Source organism: Erpetoichthys calabaricus, chromosome 2 (genome assembly GCF_900747795.2).
Source record: "Erpetoichthys calabaricus chromosome 2, fErpCal1.3, whole genome shotgun sequence".
Classification (NCBI taxonomy): Eukaryota; Metazoa; Chordata; class Cladistia; order Polypteriformes; family Polypteridae; genus Erpetoichthys; species Erpetoichthys calabaricus.
The window spans coordinates 284,039,827-284,060,719 of record NC_041395.2 but is presented as its reverse complement, the minus strand read 5'-3'; the positions used below and the strand labels follow the sequence as shown (position 1 = coordinate 284,060,719).

The 20,893-nt window shown below is 38.4% G+C and overlaps 1 protein-coding gene across 1 annotated transcript in view; it reads right to left on the bottom strand.

The window, feature by feature from the left end:
* Nucleotides 1-2,755: 2,755 nt before the first annotated feature.
* The window catches only part of LOC114647125 (golgin subfamily A member 7B), a 157,774-nt gene continuing 139,636 nt past the window's right edge, over nt 2,756-20,893 (bottom strand). Inside the window, exon 5 of the mRNA XM_051922952.1 lies at nt 2,756-3,085. Within this exon, the coding sequence (XP_051778912.1) occupies nt 3,064-3,085 (22 nt within the window). The 3' untranslated portion in view covers nt 2,756-3,063. The remainder of the gene's footprint in view (nt 3,086-20,893) is intronic.

Genomic DNA, 20,893 nt, shown 5'->3' with positions numbered 1-20,893 from the left:
GTCAAATGCTGCACTTAAGTCTAACAACATAATTACAGTGGAGTTTCCTTCATCAGAGGATATCAGAATGTCGTTTACAACCCGCGTTAGTGCCGTTTCTGTACTATTACCAGTATGAAAACCAGACTGGAATTTCTCAAATAAATTGTAATGCGTAAGGTGTGACTAAAGCTGATTGGCGAATACTTTTTCTAGTATTTTAGAGAGAAAGGGTAAATTTGAAATAGGCCTATAATTATTTAGTATGTGTGGGTCTAGGTCTGACTTTTTAAGTAAAGGTTTAATGACTGACACTTTTAGTGCATCAGGTACTGTGCCATGCAATAATGAACTATGCATACTGTTTAGAATAGGCGCTACAAGAACTTCCATTGCACTTTTTACTAGTTTTGTTGGCACTGGATCTAGGGAATAAGTAGTGGGATTCGTTTTAGAAATTAAAGTTAAGACTTCCTGCTTAGTTACAGGATTAAAATTACTAAAATGCTGAATGCAATGTGAGGCAGGGTCTGCTAAGCTAGTATGTGGTTTGTACTGTGATGCTGAGATCTGGTATCTTATATTTTTAATTTTCTCATTGAAGAAGTTCATAAAGTCTGTACTGCTAATATCTGTTGGTATTTTGCACTGTAGATCTGAATTCCCATGTGTTAATTTAGCAATTGTTCTAAACAACCATACCTAGAAAACCTTTGTAAGGCACCATTGTTGTTAGACCGTTATTAGCTCATGATACTCTGGAAATGTGAAACAGTGCTGAAAAGTCTGTCCAGAGTAATGTGTAATTCATCATCCTGAAAGCAACAAGATCCAGCAAGTGCAGTTGTTAAGGTTGACGTGCCCTACAGGTAGAAGTCATGTAATATGTTGCCAGCTTAATGTGAAAGATGTCCTGGAGACATTACTGTAATCTTTGAGAGTAAGCTCCAAAAATTGAGGCTTGTAGGTTGCTTTAATTAAAAACTAGGGGGCTCTGCCCCCTGCTTGCTTTGCTTGCCAACCCCCGGGCGGGTGCTACATGCTAGCTACTTCACGGATCTGCCACTCGCGTATTAGGAAGCGGATGTACATATTTAAACAGATTGATATTTTCATGGTAATTGTTACATAGAACTAACTATTTTACATTACAGCGAGTAATTAACCATAGTAAAAAATAGTAAAACGTAATAAATTGAAAGAATTATGTTTCATGTTGTGTTAGAGGTATTCGTTGCGTTATACGTTTTTTTTATGTTTGGCTTTGAAATTAACACACAAATACTTTTTAAACTTTCACTTTTACTGTAAAACTTCAGTAAAAACAATTTTTTGAATTAACTTTTCGTCAATATCACATTGAATTTTGATTCCGTGTTTGGACTTACATCGTGACAACCAAAACGTATAACTGCCCGTGAGTGAATATCATTTCTTTCGCTCTAATAAATAAACCGACTTTTTCGAATGTTTGTCCTTGTGATTTGTTAATCGTCATAGCAAAAGGTATTTTAATGGGAAATTGTAAATGTTTTAATACGAATGGCATATCAAGATCTCTTTTGGTGTCTAATGTTATCTGCAGAAGGTAAACTACATTACCTTTCTTGTCGCCTGTTAAAATTTTACATGTCAGAATTGTTCGACCAATTTTGAATACAACTAATCTTGTCCTATTGCATAGCCCATCACTCAGACATAAATTATGCAATAACATTACGATACATCCTTCTTTCAACAGTAATTCAGCTGGTGGAAGTCCAGATGGTGTTAACGGTTGTAGATATTCTACGGGATATTGTAAGTTGATGTTTTCATCTTCCGCAACATCCCCACCAACTTTTTCAGCATAGTCTATTGATATGCATTTAACCAATCTGCTGTGTAATCGATCGACAATTTTCGTGTTAATTCGTTTGACTTCATCGTTTCTTGGTGCTAGGATTTCCCGTTGTACTCATTTCTTCTGTTTATAACCCTTTGGGATGAAGTTCCTCAATAAGATTTGGACATAATAAGTCTTCTTTTATTGGGAACTTAAAGTGAGGAAAACGTAAAAATTTATAAGAGCTGAGAGTGTAAGAACTGTGTCTGACAAAAGCATTCACACAAATGAGAGGTGAGAGGACCGTAGGCTTGGTTGAAAATGGTTGAGAGGAGGGCATGACTTGAAAAAATTTCATGGCAAAAGTCTTGTCTCGCAGGACTTGACAAAATCTCTTGGCAATAGTCTCGTCTCAAGATTTTCTTTTATAACAGAGAGAGAGAATATTAAAAGGGAACACCTTAGTTTAGCTATTATCTATTACTCATTTACCGTTATGTAACAAGACCTTAACAAAGGCTTCTTTTGGTCTTTATAACACTTATAAAATGTCAGAGGATAGGTTATTAATTTCTGTGCAGTGTGGCATATCGACACGATGGTAAAATTACTTGTTAATGTCACATTGCAGAGATGACTAAACACTTTACTGATGTTTTGTAAGTGTTATAAAGACACAAAGAAGCCTTTGTTAAGGCTTTATTACATACTGGTCAATGAGTAATAGATGCATTTTTGCTGTACCTAGACTAAAGTGTTACCAAAACAAAACCTATTGTAGAAAACCTTAATCACAAACTAAAAAGATAACAGAAAAAAGAAACAATGAGGAAAAATCTAAGGGTGCCAAATAATATGCAGTTTTCTTTAGTTAGAAAAGAGAAAAACATAAGGGAATATTTATTTATAAGGAATTCACAATATTTTTTTTATTTGTTTAGTTTACTTTATTTCCATAGACCTTCATCTCTATTTTCTAACACAGATTGTAATGAATAGCATTTCTTCTTTTAACAGTTGTTACCTGATTAGATTTATCATGTTGTTGCCTACTATCTGATGATTTACAGTAGTATTAAACTTCTAATGCACACCTTTACACCTGCACAGTCAGGATGCTTTTTTAGGAAGCCATGTCATTCATTAAAATGAACAATGACCAGCTGGAGGAGTCCAGAAACTCTCACTGAGAATGATGATGTGGATGGATAGGCATGAGAAGTGCTGGAAGTCCCTACGAATCTGAGAGGTGTCCATGTTCAAAATTGTGAGTCAATCATCCTGCAAATGAGAAAGGTGAGACAGTTTGCATTAACATTTATTTGCTTAGAAGATGCAATTATCCAAAGTGATGGAAAAAAGAGATTGACATAATCGAGTAATCATCAGTCAGGGGGACTGTTCAGAAGCCAGTGTTATAGGACAAGGTTACAAAATTGATCACCAATAGTGAAGCGCTTACAACAATATACAAGCTAGTTACTGTATATAAGTCCTAAGTTAAATAAAACTAACAAAGCCATTATCAATTAGACAGAAATTCAGGAAACAAAAGAGTCTTCAGATGCTTCTTAAACACACCGAGGTAGTTTGAATATTAAATGGAGGAGTGTAGCTCATTCCACCAGATAGGAGCTAGAAATTAAAAGAATCTGAACTGAGATTTGATGCCACACAGAGATGGTTACACCAGTTGCCATTCATCAGCAGCCCTGAGCGGGCGAGCAAGGAGCTTAGGACCTGATGAGCGTCTCCATATATCCATCTGCTAACCCACAGACTCCACTGTAGACAAGCATCAAGGATTTTGAACTTAACACATGCTTCTACAGGGAGTTGTTCATTTCCTAAAGCCGCTTATGTTAGTTTAGGCTTGCAATGAGTTACTGTTTATCCTGCAGCATTGGGCACAAGGTGTAAGTCAGCCCTGCATAAGAATCCAATTTGTGCCACAAGACACATTTATTAATATACAGTAAACACAATCATCATACATACTGAGTAAAAAACAGTCAATAATAGATCTCACTGCCATGCTTCTGGGGTGACAAAATAACATACCATAACATTCCCAAATGGCTTAGCTCAATTTACAATTGCTGGAAGATGGTTCTTATCTCAACAACATTAGATACAAGGAGCACCCAATATGCCAGATCACTACTGGGACCATTCACACATAAGTCTACACTCACAAGCATCCACAGTGGAATTGTCAATAAACTAAATCCACATATCATTAAGGATTTTGGAGAAAAAACAGAGTACCCATACAGAACAAAGGAATGATATGGAACCTCCATATGCCTTGATTCAAATGAAGGACACAAATCCATGAAGTAGCAGAACTTACCATTGTATGCCTGGCATCAAACTAACAGCAAAATGATTTATGATGACATTAGCCGTCCTTCCATCATTTCTCTCTATTAATTTTGTAAACCCTCTTATTCCATTACAAGATGTTAAGAAAATTGAGCCTATTTTGAGAACACTGAATGCAAAGCACATACCAGCCTTGCAGGAGATGCCAGTCCACTCCTGAGCACAATCAAGTGCAAACACCCATAGGTGGTCATTTAGTTAGTCAGTCAGTCAGTACCCAACTTGCTATATCCTAACACAGGGTCACGGAGGTCCGCTGGAGCCAAACCCAGCCAACACAGGGCACAAGGCAGGAACAAATCCCGGGCAGGGTGCCAGCCCACCGCAGGACACACACACACACCCATACACCAAGCACACACTAGGGACAATTTAGGATCACCAGTGCACCTAACCTGCATGTCTTTGGACTGTGGGAGGAAACCCATGCAGACACGGGGAGAACATGCAAATTCCACGCAGGGAGGACCCGGGAAGCAAACCCAGGTCTCCTTACTGCAAGGCAGCAGCGCAACCACTGTGCCACCGTGCCATCTTTATACAATTGCACACACTAAATTGGCTAGAATTTAAACACAGGAGACACAAGTGTACACCCTAAATCAGACTAATTCTTCCTCATTTCTTACCCCTGTCATTTCATGAATGAAATGCCTGCTTTTTAACTATTGAAGCTTATGGGTTAACGAAGTGAAGGTGAACAATCTAGAGAACATCAGAATACCACCCAGGCATTGCTTCATGACACTATCAGCCATTTTTCCTTTATATTTTTTACATGTGACTCTTGAAAAATGTCTGTTTTTATTAAATATAAAAGTCCATTACCAGATTGTCTTCAGTGGCTCACCTGATGTGTCATTCCTAACATTTACGTTTTCAGTTCAAGTGGTTAAAGCCATTCCCATCTGCTTATAAGACATTGCTATTGGAGTGTAGTGACACTACAAGCCCATCTCATCAGCTGGCACAGTAATGCTATTCCTGCAGTTTCCACTTGGAGATACTGTGTAAATTCTACTGAAGCAGCTGAGTCAAAGCTTCGCCAGACTGGCACCTGTAGTGCCTTCCACCAACCTCTGTCTCGGATGTTTTTCCTCTTTTTATGGTTGAGTTAGTGTGGTGAAGTTAAGTCTGCAGCTGCTGAAAAGGGCAAGAGGGCAGGTGAGGCCTCAAGAATGGCGAGCCGAAGCCTAACATTTGGCCGATAACAGGAACAAAACCCTCCTTGTCAAACAAGGGTCTCAAACAATGGTGCTGAGCAGGAGGCTGACCTTTCCACGCAGGTGCTGTGTCATCAAGGTAACTTTTTACTGTTTTCTTAAACACCTCAGTCAAAGGTTTGACTTGGGAGATATGTGCTATCTCTTCCAAGAAAATGAAAGGGCTTTGATTGATGGCGGGGGCTGCACTTTGCAGTCTGCTAATCCTGGGAAAACAACCCCCCTGTTTCTTTTTTCATTTTTTCTTTTGAAGAATCACATAGCTGTAACAGGGCTCAAGGCACTCCTCCTTTACTGCATCAGTAGTCGCCGGCCCATCATGGAGATTGCAAGCCATGTTTTTAGAAATTACTAGTTTAGCATTTATAATAATAAATGTACAATGTAAGTGAAAAACTACTGTAGATAACAGTCAGGCTCTTTTGTTGTAGTCTCATTAGCTTCATTCCCTGTGCACCCCTTCATCGCAACATCTGGTTTACATCTGTCTGTGCTGCACCTGGTAGGGAACGAGAGGATTCACATAACAGATATATTAAGTGAACCAAGCCAGAATGATCACAAAATTTACACATTTTTGACTTATTTAGGCAACCCAAAAAAACTGAATTCCTGCCATACAGATGTAAGAAATATGGAAAAGATCTGACATTCATGAGGTTCAAAGTGCATTTCAGTGTCCCCAAAAGCATTTACGGATGTAGAAATGAACATGGCATGATATTTAAAGAAACAGTAGGAAGTCAGTACAAGACGAAAGGGCAAACGGATGACGCTCACAATGAAACTCACTTATTGTATCACTCGTTAATTATAAACTGAGCAATGCGTGGCTGCTGGAGCGCAGCCAGATTATAATTAGATAGTTCAGACCATGTGTCTTACAAGAGTTGTTTTTAATTGTGTTTATTCTCCTAAATGTATGTGCAATGCTGGTGTTTTTTTGCATTTAAAATAAATCAGCCACAGTAGATAGATAGATAGATAGATAGATAGATAGATAGATAGATAGATAGATAGATAGATAGATAGATAGATAGATAGATAGATAGATAGATAGATAGATAGATAGATAGATAGATAGATAGATAGATAGTCTATCTATCTATCTATCTATCTATCTATTTTATTAATCCCAAGGTATACATAAATGATAAGAACTATGTTTTTTGCAAGTGAAATACAGTGAACACTGCAGTGTGTCTCCTTTTGTGAAGCAGTCAAAAACGAGATTCTGCTAACAGCTGATAGCCTGGGAGGAACATTCATAAATCAACCAGTTAAATTTTAAAGTTAACAGTTTAATCAACCAGTTAAATTTTAAAGTTAACAGTTAAAGTAGCTCCTTTGAAGGCAGGGTGGCATGGTGGTGCAGTGGTTAGAGTTCCTTCCTTACAACTCCTGATCCTGGCTTTCAGTTCTCAGTCAAAACACAGGTGGAGTGGTGGCTCTGAGGCTAGGGATCTGCACTTGCAATCGGAAGGTTGCCGGTTTGAATCCCGTAAATGCCAAAAGGGACTGTGCTCTGTTGGGCCCTTGAGCAAGGCCCTTAACCTACAATTACTGAGCGCTTTGAGTAGTGAGAAAAGCGCTATATAAGTGCAAAGAATTATTACACAATCTACAGTATGTGGTGTTTGCGCATTCTCTCCATGTTCAAATTGATTTTCCTCTGCTGCTTCAGTTTATAGGAAAACGCTGAATAGATATGAGGGGGCATCAAACATTTTGAGCCTGAACCTGAAAGGGGTATTCTAAGGTTCTGGTTTTTTAAATATTCAAATATTATTTTTATCTGCTATTATGTATGAATCACATTTTTTTTAACATTTGCAGCTTGCAATGTTTATTTTTTGTTTCATTCAACATACTGCAAATGAAAGTTTTTGAATCCGTAACACTAGAGAACAATACACCTTCACAGTTCCACTGTCATGGAGTACCAATATCCTCCATATCCCATATTATCATTATTATTGTTATTATTATTATTTTGTATAGAGCTCTTCACTGAGTGCTGCTGCAGAGTGCTTTGACAAGTCTTCAGATGTAATGCAAGTATAGATTTTACAAATTCCTAAATACAGAATTACCACACATAAAGACACAGATCTGCTAAAACACACAGAAAACAAATCAGAAACTGATTAATATAATTGGAGTCCATCACTTTCTGTCCATTAATTAAGTTGTTGAACTACAGCCAGCTGAAAACTTCAGTCAGCAACATTAGAGAAAATAAATCTCTGTGTGTTCAAAATGAGACACAATCAGAGTCCTGGAGACCTCAGCCAACTGGCCACCCACACCCTTCTGGGCATTTCATAGAATTATCTTTGGTGGACTGACCAAGCTGATGAGTGAATCTTTCCCTTCACTGAGTCCAATGCTCTCAGAATCTTAGATGTTTTTTCTATGGGCAGGAGAACAGCTTGGAAGTATAGCAATGGCACCATGTGCCACATCAATATACTGAGGAAAGAAACAGAATAGAGGAGGGTTAGTAACAGTTTACAAATATCATATTACTGATATTTCTGTGCATATGACTAACAAACAGAGATGCAGTATGTACAGCTAATCAGCAGCTCTAGTCAAGGTAAGCTAGACTAAAGTTGTGAGGCTTCAGCCTGGATTTAAAAGCAGAGGCTGAATGGGACATCTCTTATATAAGCAAGCAGATCATTCCAGGCTTCAAGGTCCTGTAACTGAAAGCTCAACCTCCCACTGTTATTTTATTAATCCTTAGATTCTTAAGTAAGCTGGTTTCTTGTGATCTCAACATGTGCTCTGCTTTATAAGTAATGACATGTTCAGATAATTAAGCTTGGCCTTGGCCATTCAAGACTTTATTTGTTAAAAGGAGGGAAATCAGCACAATGCTTAACTGGAAGCTAGTGTAAGGGTTTCAGAACTGGAGTTATGTGTTCATACTTTCTGATTTTTGTAATGATTCTTGCAGCAGCATATTGAATTAACTGAAAGCTGTATAAATAATCATTTGAGCAAGCAGTAAGTAATGCATTACAGTAGTCAATCCTATTAGAAATAAATGCATTAATTAATTGCTTAGTTTCTTTTAATATTTAGAAAACGTTTTAATTTTCCAGTGTTTGTAAGATGAAAACATGTTTTTTCAATAGTTTTGTAATGTAATAATTAATAATTCTTTGCAATTATACAGCGCTTTTCTCACTGCTCAAAGCGCTCAGCAATTGCAGGTTAAGGGCCTAACTTAAGGGCCCAACAGAGCAGAGTCCCTTTTTGGCATTTACAAGATTTGAACCGGCAACCTTCCAATTGCCAGTGCAGATCCCTAGCCTCAGAGCCACCAAGTGACGTCTTATTGTCAAAGATAACACATAAATTGTGTGCTGATTCAGTAAAACTAATGAGGATTCCAATGGAGTTAAAAAGTGATAGAATGTTTTGTGCAGTCTCCATCATTCCCAATAATGAAAAAACATATGTATTACCTACATTCAGAGACAAATAGTTCTCATCCACCCACTCCTTTAACTCATTGACACAATTAATTAAGAATACCATTTGGTGGATAAGAAAGGTATAACTGGGTTTTGTCTATGTGTTATGGAACATTAATGTTATGTTTTCTAACAATAGTTTCCAGTGGATGTGTGTAAAATGAAAACATTAAAGGTTCAAATACTGAGTTTTGTGGGACACCAAATTTAACTTCTTAGTATAATAACTACTGTCAGCGCATTTCTGTACAAAGTCAACGTGATAAATAAGAACTAAAAAAGGCAAGGGAAGTGCCTGAGAGCCCAATGTCACTTTTCAGACAACGCAATTAAACAGAATGGTCAGTGACATCAAATGCAGTGCTTAAATCTAACAACAAGAACAGTCTAAAGTTCTGTAAATACATCTCTCTAAGGTGAATCATGATCTGGCAGGTTTTTACACTAAGGACAGAGGATGTTGCTGCCATAGAGCATATCATAATGGAGAATCAAAGAATGAAGGTGTATGAGATAGCAGGTATTACTTAGAGATTAGTGGAATCTATTCTTCATAAACAGCTAAACATGAGCCAGATTTGTGCATGCTGGATGCCCAGAATATTGACTTTTGAAATGAAGCATGAACCTATATAATATACAAAGGAGAATCTTGAGCATATTAATTTAGATAGAGAAAATTTCAAAGCAGGGGATTCATAGCAGGGTATGAAATTGAAATACCCAATATGACATACAGCCCAAACAAGCAAGCACAGTGATTCTTCAACAGAAAAAAAATATCAAAGTCCAAGCCAGTGCAGTAGAATCATGTGGACAATTTTTAATTAAGTTTAAGGTGCAGTCCTTATTGATTAAATGCCTCAGAAGACCCACATAACAATTCAATATTATGCCATTTGCTTTGGCATTTATATCTGCTAGTCAAGAGAAAATGGCAAGGAAAGCTGTCGATCATCCCTCTTCTACTTCATAACAATGCTCCAGATTATGCTACATGAGTTATAATGGCCATTCTGAGAAACTGTGGATCCAAAGAGAAGCCACATCTACTCTGTTCTCCATACCTGGTACTGTGTGATTATCTATTCCTCATTCTGAGGGGTATGTCAACAATTTAGACATCAAGTCAGTTACAGAAGTGAGGTTAAAGGTTATGATTTTGATGTAATAAAATAAGAAAAGAGACTTGACAAATAACTTAATAAGTATTTGTAACCAGAGTCTGTTCTATTGTTCATCAAAGCCAAATCAAAAACCAAAGTTCAAAATCAATAATTCAAGGAAAAATTCTTAAACTCAAAAGACAATCCACAGAGAAAAACTTATGTTACACAAGGAGTTTTTTTATCCAATCTTAGACAATTCAGTGATGTCATGTAGTGCACTTTTGCAGTTACTTTAGCGAACAATAGACACTCTCCTCACAAAATGACAATGTCCATTATGAAAACAAAATGCTATCAAAATATATATAGTTACATAAATTTTGTTATATACATTTGAAATAAATGTTTAAAGTGCAAAAATGGATTCTGCATATCTCAGAACCCCTATAACCAAAAATATAGTTCAGAAAAATTCACAATAACATAAATGAATACATAAATAAAATACATAATTCATATTATACCAGTTATGCAAGTGAAGCAATATATTCGATCTGAGCTGTATAGGAAAGGTTTGTAATAATTATAACAAATGTATTAGTTGTCAAGATGGTTACACTGAAAAAAATACATATTTTTTGATATTTAAATTAAAAGGAGAGGCTCAGAATTCAGAACTTTCTTGAAGAAAATCGAGTCTAACAACAATGTTGTACTGCTTGAAGATAATCTAATGCATTTTCTTGTTTTTATACTTGGAACAAATGTGTCACTTTGAAGTATTGGGTAGCACTATCACTGCACAGCACTTGGATTCTGGTTAAGTTCAATGTATTCTTGCTGCCACTGGTTGCCCTGCACATTCTGCGTGCTGTCCAACATGCCAGGTCAATAGAACTTCTGATGTTGTTAAGCATATGCCAGACTTTTCTGTGGACATCTAAACCAGAGGTTCTGAACAGCTCCATCCACTCATCTGGACACTACTCCTCACTTTGCTGATCTGCAGAAAGGAATTTTAACCAAAGGATGGTCCTCTGTTTATTAAATGAGCCAGACTTTTCTGTGGACATCTAAACCAGAGGTTCTGAACAGCTCCATCCACTCATCTGGGGCCTCATGTATAAACGGTGCGTACGCACAGAAATGTTGCGTACGAACCTTTCCACGCTCAAATCGCGATGTATAAAACCTAAACTTGGCGTAAAGCCACGCACATTTCCACGGTAACTCATTCCTTGGCGTACGCAATTTATCCGCCCGGTTTTGCAGACTGGCAGCACCCAGTGTCAAAGTAGTGCTACTGTTCCTGTGTGATCACCCTTTCTTTCTTAGATCCACATTCCTGGCGCGGCTTTATAAATACACTGAAATTAACTGCATATTGTTTATTAGTGTAATGCATGTGATTGTAATTAACCTGTAGCAATATAATGGTCCAGGGAATAGCCATAGTATTCCAAATACCATAACTGCTTTAGCGTTGTAACTCTCACTGCATCTTCTTTCAGCTGATCCCGTTAAGGGTTGCCACAGCAGATCATCTTTTTCCACATTACTCTCACTGCACCACTCTGAGTATTTATATCACTGTATCTGAGTGGGAAATCACAGCAGCAGCTGATTGGAAAGAGAATTATCGGTACACAGCATGAAGCAGATGCTGCCTGAGCCACAGCAAACGCTTTAGTCCCTGTACGGACTTCGCGGTTTAGAAAAAGTTTCATCCCAAGAACTCTAAACGCACTAAATCAGTCCATCAAGTGCTCCTTGTTGAACTGTTTGTACTTATAAGTACAATTACCCCACTGTAAACTTGCACTACAGTTATAATATTGCACAACCTGCGCCACTTTATAAAGCGCGTATTTACATGTGATGACGGTATTCATTTCTAAGACGAAATGCAGCAAAACATGTTGATTATATTATACAGATAAAACTTTAACTTCATTTAAATTATCTGTATTGTTAATAATTAAACATGTGAGGACACGGTGCCGCAGCGCTAGCTAGTTCAGTAATTGTTCCTGCCTTGCGCTGTATTCTTGCTGGTGCTGATGCGACACTGGAAAGATAGACGGATATAATAATTAAACACGTACTACTAAGATATTTCAATGTTCCTTAAAAGTTTTGAAGAATCGAAGTTCTAAGCTTACAGATGGCTTCACATCTATTACATAGCTTATTGTGCGGCGATTGAGTTTTCGGAGAAAGAAAAGTAAGGACAGGAATTGGAGGTTAGTACGTTTGAAAGAGACAGTACTGCTGTGATAAATTATTTCATTGAAGGTTGCGCATGGCGCAGCAAGCCTCTTGCGTGAGACATGAACAAGCACTGCGCCACCGTGTTCCCATGTTTAATAACATGCTTTCATTCCTATCATCATGAAAAAGATATCACGTATACATCTCAGTATTGTAATTATTCAGAGAGCTGTAATATCACGAATGTAATGGATTATGTGTCCTGTCGGAGAAAGAGAAAGCCCGTTTAAAAAGCAGGTAGTGATTCATACACATAGAGCACATAGAAGATCAAATACAGAACAAAGCATTTAACATGCCACTTTAGTTACAATGGGATTTGAGAAACTAGTAAATTAAACGATTTTAAGATGAAGTTTATGATGTTCTACTTTAATGGCAAAATAAACTACGTGATTAAAGTGGAAATTTCGAGATTAAAGTTGACATTTTGTGCTTTTTTCCCCACTGTGTGCCTTTTTTTTTGTCTGTACCCTAATAAGCTTTCATATGACACTCAGACAGTGGGCTACGACTCGCTTTTTCACGGCGACTTTGATATGTGATTTCTTTTTTATTTCGGGCACTGTGCGACTTTGTGAAGTTGAGCCTTCGAGTTTCTCCGACACTCTGTCACTCGATCAACTTCCTTTTGCTGATTATACCACTGTTTAAACCAACAAATAGTAGGTTTTTCCTTTGCCTCCACTTGGTATTCGCTGAAATTCTTATATTTTCTCCCGTGCTTTTCCCATTGTCTTTTCACAGAAGGCTATTTATATTGATTTGCATATTCAAAGAGGCGTAATTCTGGGAGGAGTTGGGGAGGGACAGAAGGCGTGTGCACTTGCGTTACTTTTCACGCTGATCGGGATTTATGTAGTGGAAGAACGTGAAAGTATGCGTGCGCACAGATTCCTGCATCTGGATTTTTCTGTGCGTACGCACAATCCCGCTTTTGTGCTTACGCCATGTTATAGTGTGAGTTCTACGCACGGCGTTATACATGAGGCCCCTGGACACTACTCTTCACTTTGCTGATCTGCAGAAAGGAATTTTAACCAAAGGATGATCCTCTCTTCATTAAATGAATAAATCCAGATAACAGTACTGCTGGAAAGAAGACTCTGTCTTAGTGAGTAGTGACCAAGAAGCTTGGGACTTTCACAAAACAACAGGAGCAGCCAGAACAAGACCAACAGGCAGCTCTGGAAATCCTGTTAATAGGAGCCCACAGAATCTGTATGAAAGAAATCAAAGACAATAAAAATAATATAGTCTGGTATTACTGTGTTTGGGTATCCTGCATAATGAGTGGCTATTGTGATGGGTTGGTGTCCTGTCCCAGGTGTGTTCAATCTTTATACTTTTTACTTCCAGTATAGTGTCTTGCTGTTTTCAGGGAGAAAAAAAAGAACACAGAATTAGAATAAGGAATGAGCTAGTTTAATAGGTGGATGCTAGATGATCTATTGTCTACTTATATCTCAGAATGTTCTACATTTTTGTACTTTTATTTTTTTTCTATTTACAGTTTCCATTCTTAAGCAAAATACGAACTCCAGCAATGAACTATAAGAAAGATAAGTTAATACTACCTTTGTACCTTGTGCTTTAGCAATTTCTTTCTCTTTTCTTTTATCTTTAATTCAGATGAGAACACAAAAAGAAGGCCATCAGCATGAAAAGTAGTTTAATTAAATTATTGTCCAGGAATCTATTCTCAGCCTTCCAAAGTTTTGTTAGAAAGTTAATGATCCTTGGCCTGTGACATTACCTCTGCCAGCGTACACCCCTTTAATGACAGATAATCATGTCATCAAGTGCTAAGTGGCAAATGATGGCTCATTACAGCCTGTCAAAACAGCCAGCCCTCGTAGTTTCACTTAAGGGTCAGTGCGCTGTGTAAACCCTTTGAGCAGGCCTCTGAAGTCTGTCCTTGCTTCTGCTAAAAGCAATTACTTTTTTCTGGTTTCTGGTTATTTATGTTTACAAGTGAATTTACAAATCGAATTCACGCTTTAGCCAATCAAAATCAATCACTCTGAATGAGGACCTCACACTGTGGCAGTATCAGCTCCTTCCCACCAGTATCTTTCACATCTCTGATTATACTTTTATATGAATGAGCACAAACAGGGGACAGATGAAGTCAGTCCTCGAGTACTTAAGCCCTGCGCTGACCAACTTTCTCTGTTACTTGTTCAGTCTGTCATTTTTAAGCTACAAAAAGTGCCACTGCTGTGGAAAACTTATATCTCACATCATGAAGACCTTTAAAAGACAGGTCCTGAACTATATGAACACTCCTGTGGTAGACCTCTTGGACCCACTACAGTTCTGGACAGAGATAGGAGTAGAAGATGAAATTGTCTATCAGCTCCACAAGGCTTATTCTCAAATGGGCAAAGCAGGCAACACTGCGAGGATTATGGTTTTTGATTCTCCAGTGCCTTCAATAACATTCAGCTATTCTTGTTAAAGGGTAAACTCAGAGATGGGAAGGTGGCTAAGCCTTTGGGGTCATGGATAATGGACTATCTGTCCAGACACAGCAGTTTGTGAGACTCAAAGACTGTGTCTCTGGTAAGGATGTGAGCAACACTGGAACACCACCGGCAGTATTATTGACATCCTTCACATCTTCTATAACTTTATGATGGGCATTTCGATTTTCTACACTGTGGTGTGATGGACTGGTAACATCATTTCAAGAGAGACCCACCAAATCAACAGAATAATTTTAAAGGGCTGACTCAGTTTTGGGATCCACTTTCAAGCCCTTGGGAGTAGAAGAGAAGGAGAGAAATGAACAATTCTGCACATCTCCTCCATGACACACTAATACTGAGGACTTTCAGCCAATTCATTATTCAGCAGAAAAATGTCAAGAGATGCTCCTGGAGCTTCCTTATACTAACAGCTATACATCTGTATAAAGCCTCAAAGTGACTGTGACTGCCAAGTCAGAAGTTTTCTTTCTTTTTAATTTTCTTGCTTTTTAGTAATTCTGGTGTATATTTTTAAGGGGTTTGTTATTTGTCATAATATAATAATATTATTTCTTTATTTATTATTAAACTTCTGTAAAGAGTGAAATATGCCCCTGGGAACAAATAAACTTTTTATCTGCTACAAAAGATGCAATAGACTATTAAGTTACGGCCAAGAATGTGACCTAAGTTGTGAGGCAACAGTGCTAAGCACTGCTGCAGCGTGTTGCAAACAAAAGATGTAGATGAGACACTAACCAACAAAGAAAATACAACAAATGGCCACAAACCAGCAGTAAGTTAAAAAATGATACATATACCAGATGCTTTGTATGTTTTTCTTCCATGAAGAATATAGAAACATTCTGTGCACAGTAATAAATCTTTTGTTGCTATTATTATTTCACAGTGTCTCATGTGTTTTCTTGTTGAGAAGCAAGAGGGAGACAGCTCCTTTAGCTCCATTATGTGTGAAACTAGCCACATGGTGCTGCAGTGTCAGTGCACAGGGACCAATGTTATATATCTGGTGGCAATACTCACAATATTCTCAAGATGGTCAGTTAATGTACCCTCAAATGTAAATATTGCAAGTTTTTTTTTTAATGTAGGGTGGAAGGCTGGAGTAATGATTCAGTCATTACATCATGCATGCCTGAAGCAGCTTGGCAAAACAGTAGGCACAAGTGAAAGTCCTGCAAAAATGTTTCTCAAAAATATTCAACAAACAAAGTCACTGGCAAATACATCATTTTCTCTACAAAAAACTTTTTGCCTCATTTCGCTGTTCAACAGTAGTTTCATTAAGTACATTCAAAAACAAAAAAACTGAATCAAAAAATGGGAAATGCCTAAAAAGCAGATCCAAAGAGAGCAATACCAAGTCCATGAATCAGATGTCTTAATCCACAAATCTAAAGTTCAAAAACCAGCAAAACTATAAAGAAAAAAGCACATTTCACAGAAAAGGAGCTGACAAACAGAAGCATAAGCTACAATGTGATATCAAATGAAGTTATCTCCAAAGCAAAATAGGTGAAGCCTCCAAATTCAGCTAAGAATAAGGCCAGGATATTCATTGGTCTGCCCAGTAGTCCAGCCAGACCCAACACACTATCAGCTGTCTTCTTCTGGAGCACATCCAAAAATGGGGAGCTGGTAAAACAACTATAAATATCACAAAAATAAAGAGAAAGCCCCACAAGGAGAAGGGTCACCATCAACATCTGGCTTGTGCACAAGAAGGGCAACAAAGAATCTTTATAAATCAAAGATTTATTACAAAAAAATTAAATTAAGTGCAAAAACATAACAAAACAGAAAGTGGCAAAAAAGAGTTGCATAAAAGTTAATCCAAAGCAATACACAGTCTAGTAATCAAAATCCTTGAAACAAAGTGAAAAGTAATCAAAAAATCAGAAAAAAATCCAATAATAAACAGCAATACTTACACAACAGAAAACTCCTTTAACCTCCCTTATCATTATGCTCTCCCCCATAAACTTTGAATTTTTGTCCACAAGTAAAAATGTTATTACAGTGGAACCTCTAGATACGAGTTTAATTCGTTCCAGCACTGAGCTTGTATAGCGAATTTCTCGTATCTAGAACAAACTTCCCCATTGAAAAAAATGGAAATCCAGTTAATCCGTTCCGCACCCCAAATATATTAACATAAAAATCAATTTTCCTAACAAATAACACTGATAAATTATATATACTGTAGTCTACCTTTAATAAATAACACTGGTAAATAATATAACTGATTATTTAAAGAATCAAAACAGGTGTCTAAAGTGCAGTAGAGCATTCAATAAATCTTTAAATAAATAATCCTTAAAACAGTTGTGAAGTGGAGGTTTAAAATACACAAGAATAACAATCCTTTAACACGAGGTTAAAACGTCAAAAGGATGCAGTCTTTAAAAAACAGATGACAATCCCCGGTGCTTCTTCTCTGTTAGCGTCTCACCTGCGGGCTCTGCAACAGGCGAGACACTCTTAATGCAGCTGACCTTCTCTACACCGTCCTGCTTCAGCTGTTTGGCTCGCCTGTTCAGCTACACACGAGCCTGCACACACACACACACACACACACACACACACACACACACTCTCTCTCTCCTTTTACTTCTTCTCCCCCTTAACCGGCTCGCGCTTCTCTATATATGCGGGGAGGACATGGCAGCTGCAGCCCATCAGCCACAGGAACAATCATGGATGTGGGCAGTTTCCCACCTGTGCACTTAAGTGAGAAACGCAGACACCGCAGATCGCGGCTCGCAACAGCTACCACGCCCCCTCGCTAAGCCGCGAGCTATACCCACAGTCTGGCTCGTGGCTCGTTACGCGAGCCAATGCTCGCATTTAGATCTGAATTTTTCGCTCATACTTTCCTCGTATTTTGAATTTCTCGTATACAGAGGTGATCGTATCTCGAGGTTCCACTGTACATGCAACAGAAACATATAAATGCCAAAATGTCAACATAAACACAATAGGAAAGGCATAGGAATAGTAAGCCTGTTTCTTTACTCTCTTTTCTAATAACATTTTTTTCTGTTGATTGTGCATGAAAGGGTAGAATATCAGTGCCTGACCCCAAACGATCAACGCACCCCTTGTGTTATTGAAAGCTGCTAGCGCAAGGCTTAGTGATTTCCACATTTCCCCTGACATAAACATTGACAGTTGCTTCATTGTGAACAGTGTTTAGGAGGCTAACGTGTCTCTTGTGCTTGCAGTTGATTGCAATCATTTTGCCTATTTGCCAAGTGCCTATTTGCACCACAGTGAATCTTCAGGCGACCAAATTCCCCAGACTGGAGGTTCAGTTGTACACCGCCATATGCATCAGTTTCACTATCAATGTCAATATCTGATGACCAATGCACATAGACATCACTATTGTTTGATTTACCCAAAGGTTCAGTTTCAGTTTGTTCTAAAACTGGCTTTACAGCTTCCCATTTACATATCATTGTCTTTTAGTCATGAATATTGATGAGTTGTTACCTTAGAGTGGCAAAATGCAAAGAAATATTTAGGATTTATTTGCAGAATAATGTTATTTCATCCACTAGATGTCAGCAGAATACTGTTCTGAGTTATTTGGGATTAACACTGTGAAAGTGGATCATTACAAGTCACCCTCGAGTCAGATTTGGGGTTAAACATAATTACATAAATTTCTGAGACTGAATCACAATCGGGGTTAACACCAAGGAGGTTAAATGATGAATGATACCCACTCCTAGGCCCTCTCTGCTTACTTATGTAGCCAGAGGGAGGTCCCAGAAGTGGTGATGTCATGGTGGTACTGCCTCTTGGGGCTTCAACCACAAAGAATAAGGAACATAAAAATATTTATACAGACAACATACTATTATTACATGACATAGAGTATAAATAAAGAAAAATTACATACGTGTTCAAAATTAATAAAAACAACAATAAAACATAAAATACACATAACTTCATTCAAATACAAGACACAATGTCACAAATACAATGCAGAATCTAAGTTCAAAATACAAAAAACAAGGAACATTCAAACACAAACTAACCTATATATATATATATATATATATATATATATAGTAATAAGGCGCTATATAGCGCCCGACCCGGCACAGACTTACTCAGAGGCACGTGTAAAATAAATAGTTTCTTTATTTTTCTTCAGCTGGAGGGCACGTCTTCCCCGTAATCCCTCCAGCCACAACACAGTCCCACAAGCACTTATTATAGCACAAATTACACTTTTCTCTCCACCTTGGCACCACCACTCCTCCCAGACAACCTCGTCCTCTTCCTCCCGATTCTGGCTCCTGAGTGGTGGATGCTGGCCCTTTTTATAGCCCACCTGGAAGTGCTCCAGGTGCTTGATCACTTGCGGCTAATTGCACTTCCGGGTGGAGCTGCAGAGATGTCCAGGTGGGTTCCTGGCTCCATGCAGCACCCCCTGGTGGCCACCCCAGCTCCCCACAGAGTTGTGGAGAACTCCATCTCCCAGGAAACCCTGCAGGAAACTGAGGCACCATTGTCAGCCTGGGAGGCTGTCACCAAGCGTCACGGGGGAGGTAGTGAGATGTCGATAGCTGCTCCCCTGGAACATATACAGAGGCATGGGACCCGGCTGCCTGTCACAATATATATATATATATATATATATATATATATATATATATATATGGTTGAAATAGTTTACTGTCAAATAAATGCAAAGAGTACACGACACGTGTTTCGCCCTCATTCTGGGCTCATCAGGTGTACACACTCTGCACTCCCTCTCGGGAATCGAACCTCGGACGTCAGCGCCAGAGGCGATGCCCCTAACGTTGCGCCACGGCCCAGAATGAGGTCGAAACACGTGTCGTGTACTCTTTGCATTTATTTGACAGTAAACTATTTTCAACCATTCTATGATCTGCTCCTCACAAACTGAGGGCACCGTGGCGGATGTTAGCAGATTGCTGGCCAACCACAAGCGTTACCTGGTAGGTAACCACCCATACAATCAGATTGTGACACAGATTACGAATGCCGTGAATTTATATATATACATATATATATATATACATATATATATATATATATATATATATATATATATATATATATATATATATATATACAATATATATATTAGTGGGAAACAGCCCAGACACAGACAGGCGGACTTCGTTTTGTCACTCAACACACGTTTATTTGACACTTATATACAAAGGTGAACTCGCAAACCCAGTGCCGCAGCACCAATCACCCCACAAGTCCAGGCCCTTCCACAATCTTTTCTGTCTTCAGGCCGCATCTTTCCTCTCCCAGACCTTGTCCTCTTCCACCCGACTCCAGCCCTGAATGAAAGGAGGCGGCCCCTTTTATAGTCCCCTGGATGTGCTCCAGGTGTGTTCCGACAATCTTCTACCGACATGCCCCAGTGTGGCAGAAGTGCCGGCTGCATCCCCGGAAGCACTCTGGTTGTCCCTACTCCTCTTCCCCCCAGCACGTCCGTGAGCCCTCCTCCGGTCCTCTTGGGCGTCCCGGCTGGGTACAGCATAATACAATAAAATGTAACTAACAAACAGAAGTGTACTGAATGAGAATACAAATAAAAAGAAAGTGTATTCAAAAGAGACTTGACATGATTATATTCAAAAAACAACAAAAGATTTACATAAAAGGACAAGAGACTTGAACCAGGGATGAAAGCCCGACTGTTCCATAACACTGATCAATTTATGCAGTTTGTCTTACAAAATATTATAAAGACAAACCCAGAAAGTGTCAAACTTGCTTTTTTAAATTTTGACTGTCCATCAATAACTTTCATTAAATGAAAAGTTTGAAAGGGATTCTAGTCTTGTCAGGGCAGAAAGATCAAATGATGAAAAAGCTATGAAAAGTTTGTGCAGGATCTTTTACAAATGGCAGGATCCTTCCACTTCTATTCCACTTCTCCATTGCATTGGCATCATCATCCAAAGTGGCATGCAACGTTCATTAATTCTGATGTTTACACAATGGAGTATCACCATCAAGTAAAGAGAGTTTCATGATGATTCACCACTGAGGAGTGCACTGGCAAATTTGTACCGTGTGGCTCAACTACAAGGTCACACTGCCCTGTCCACTATTAACAAAT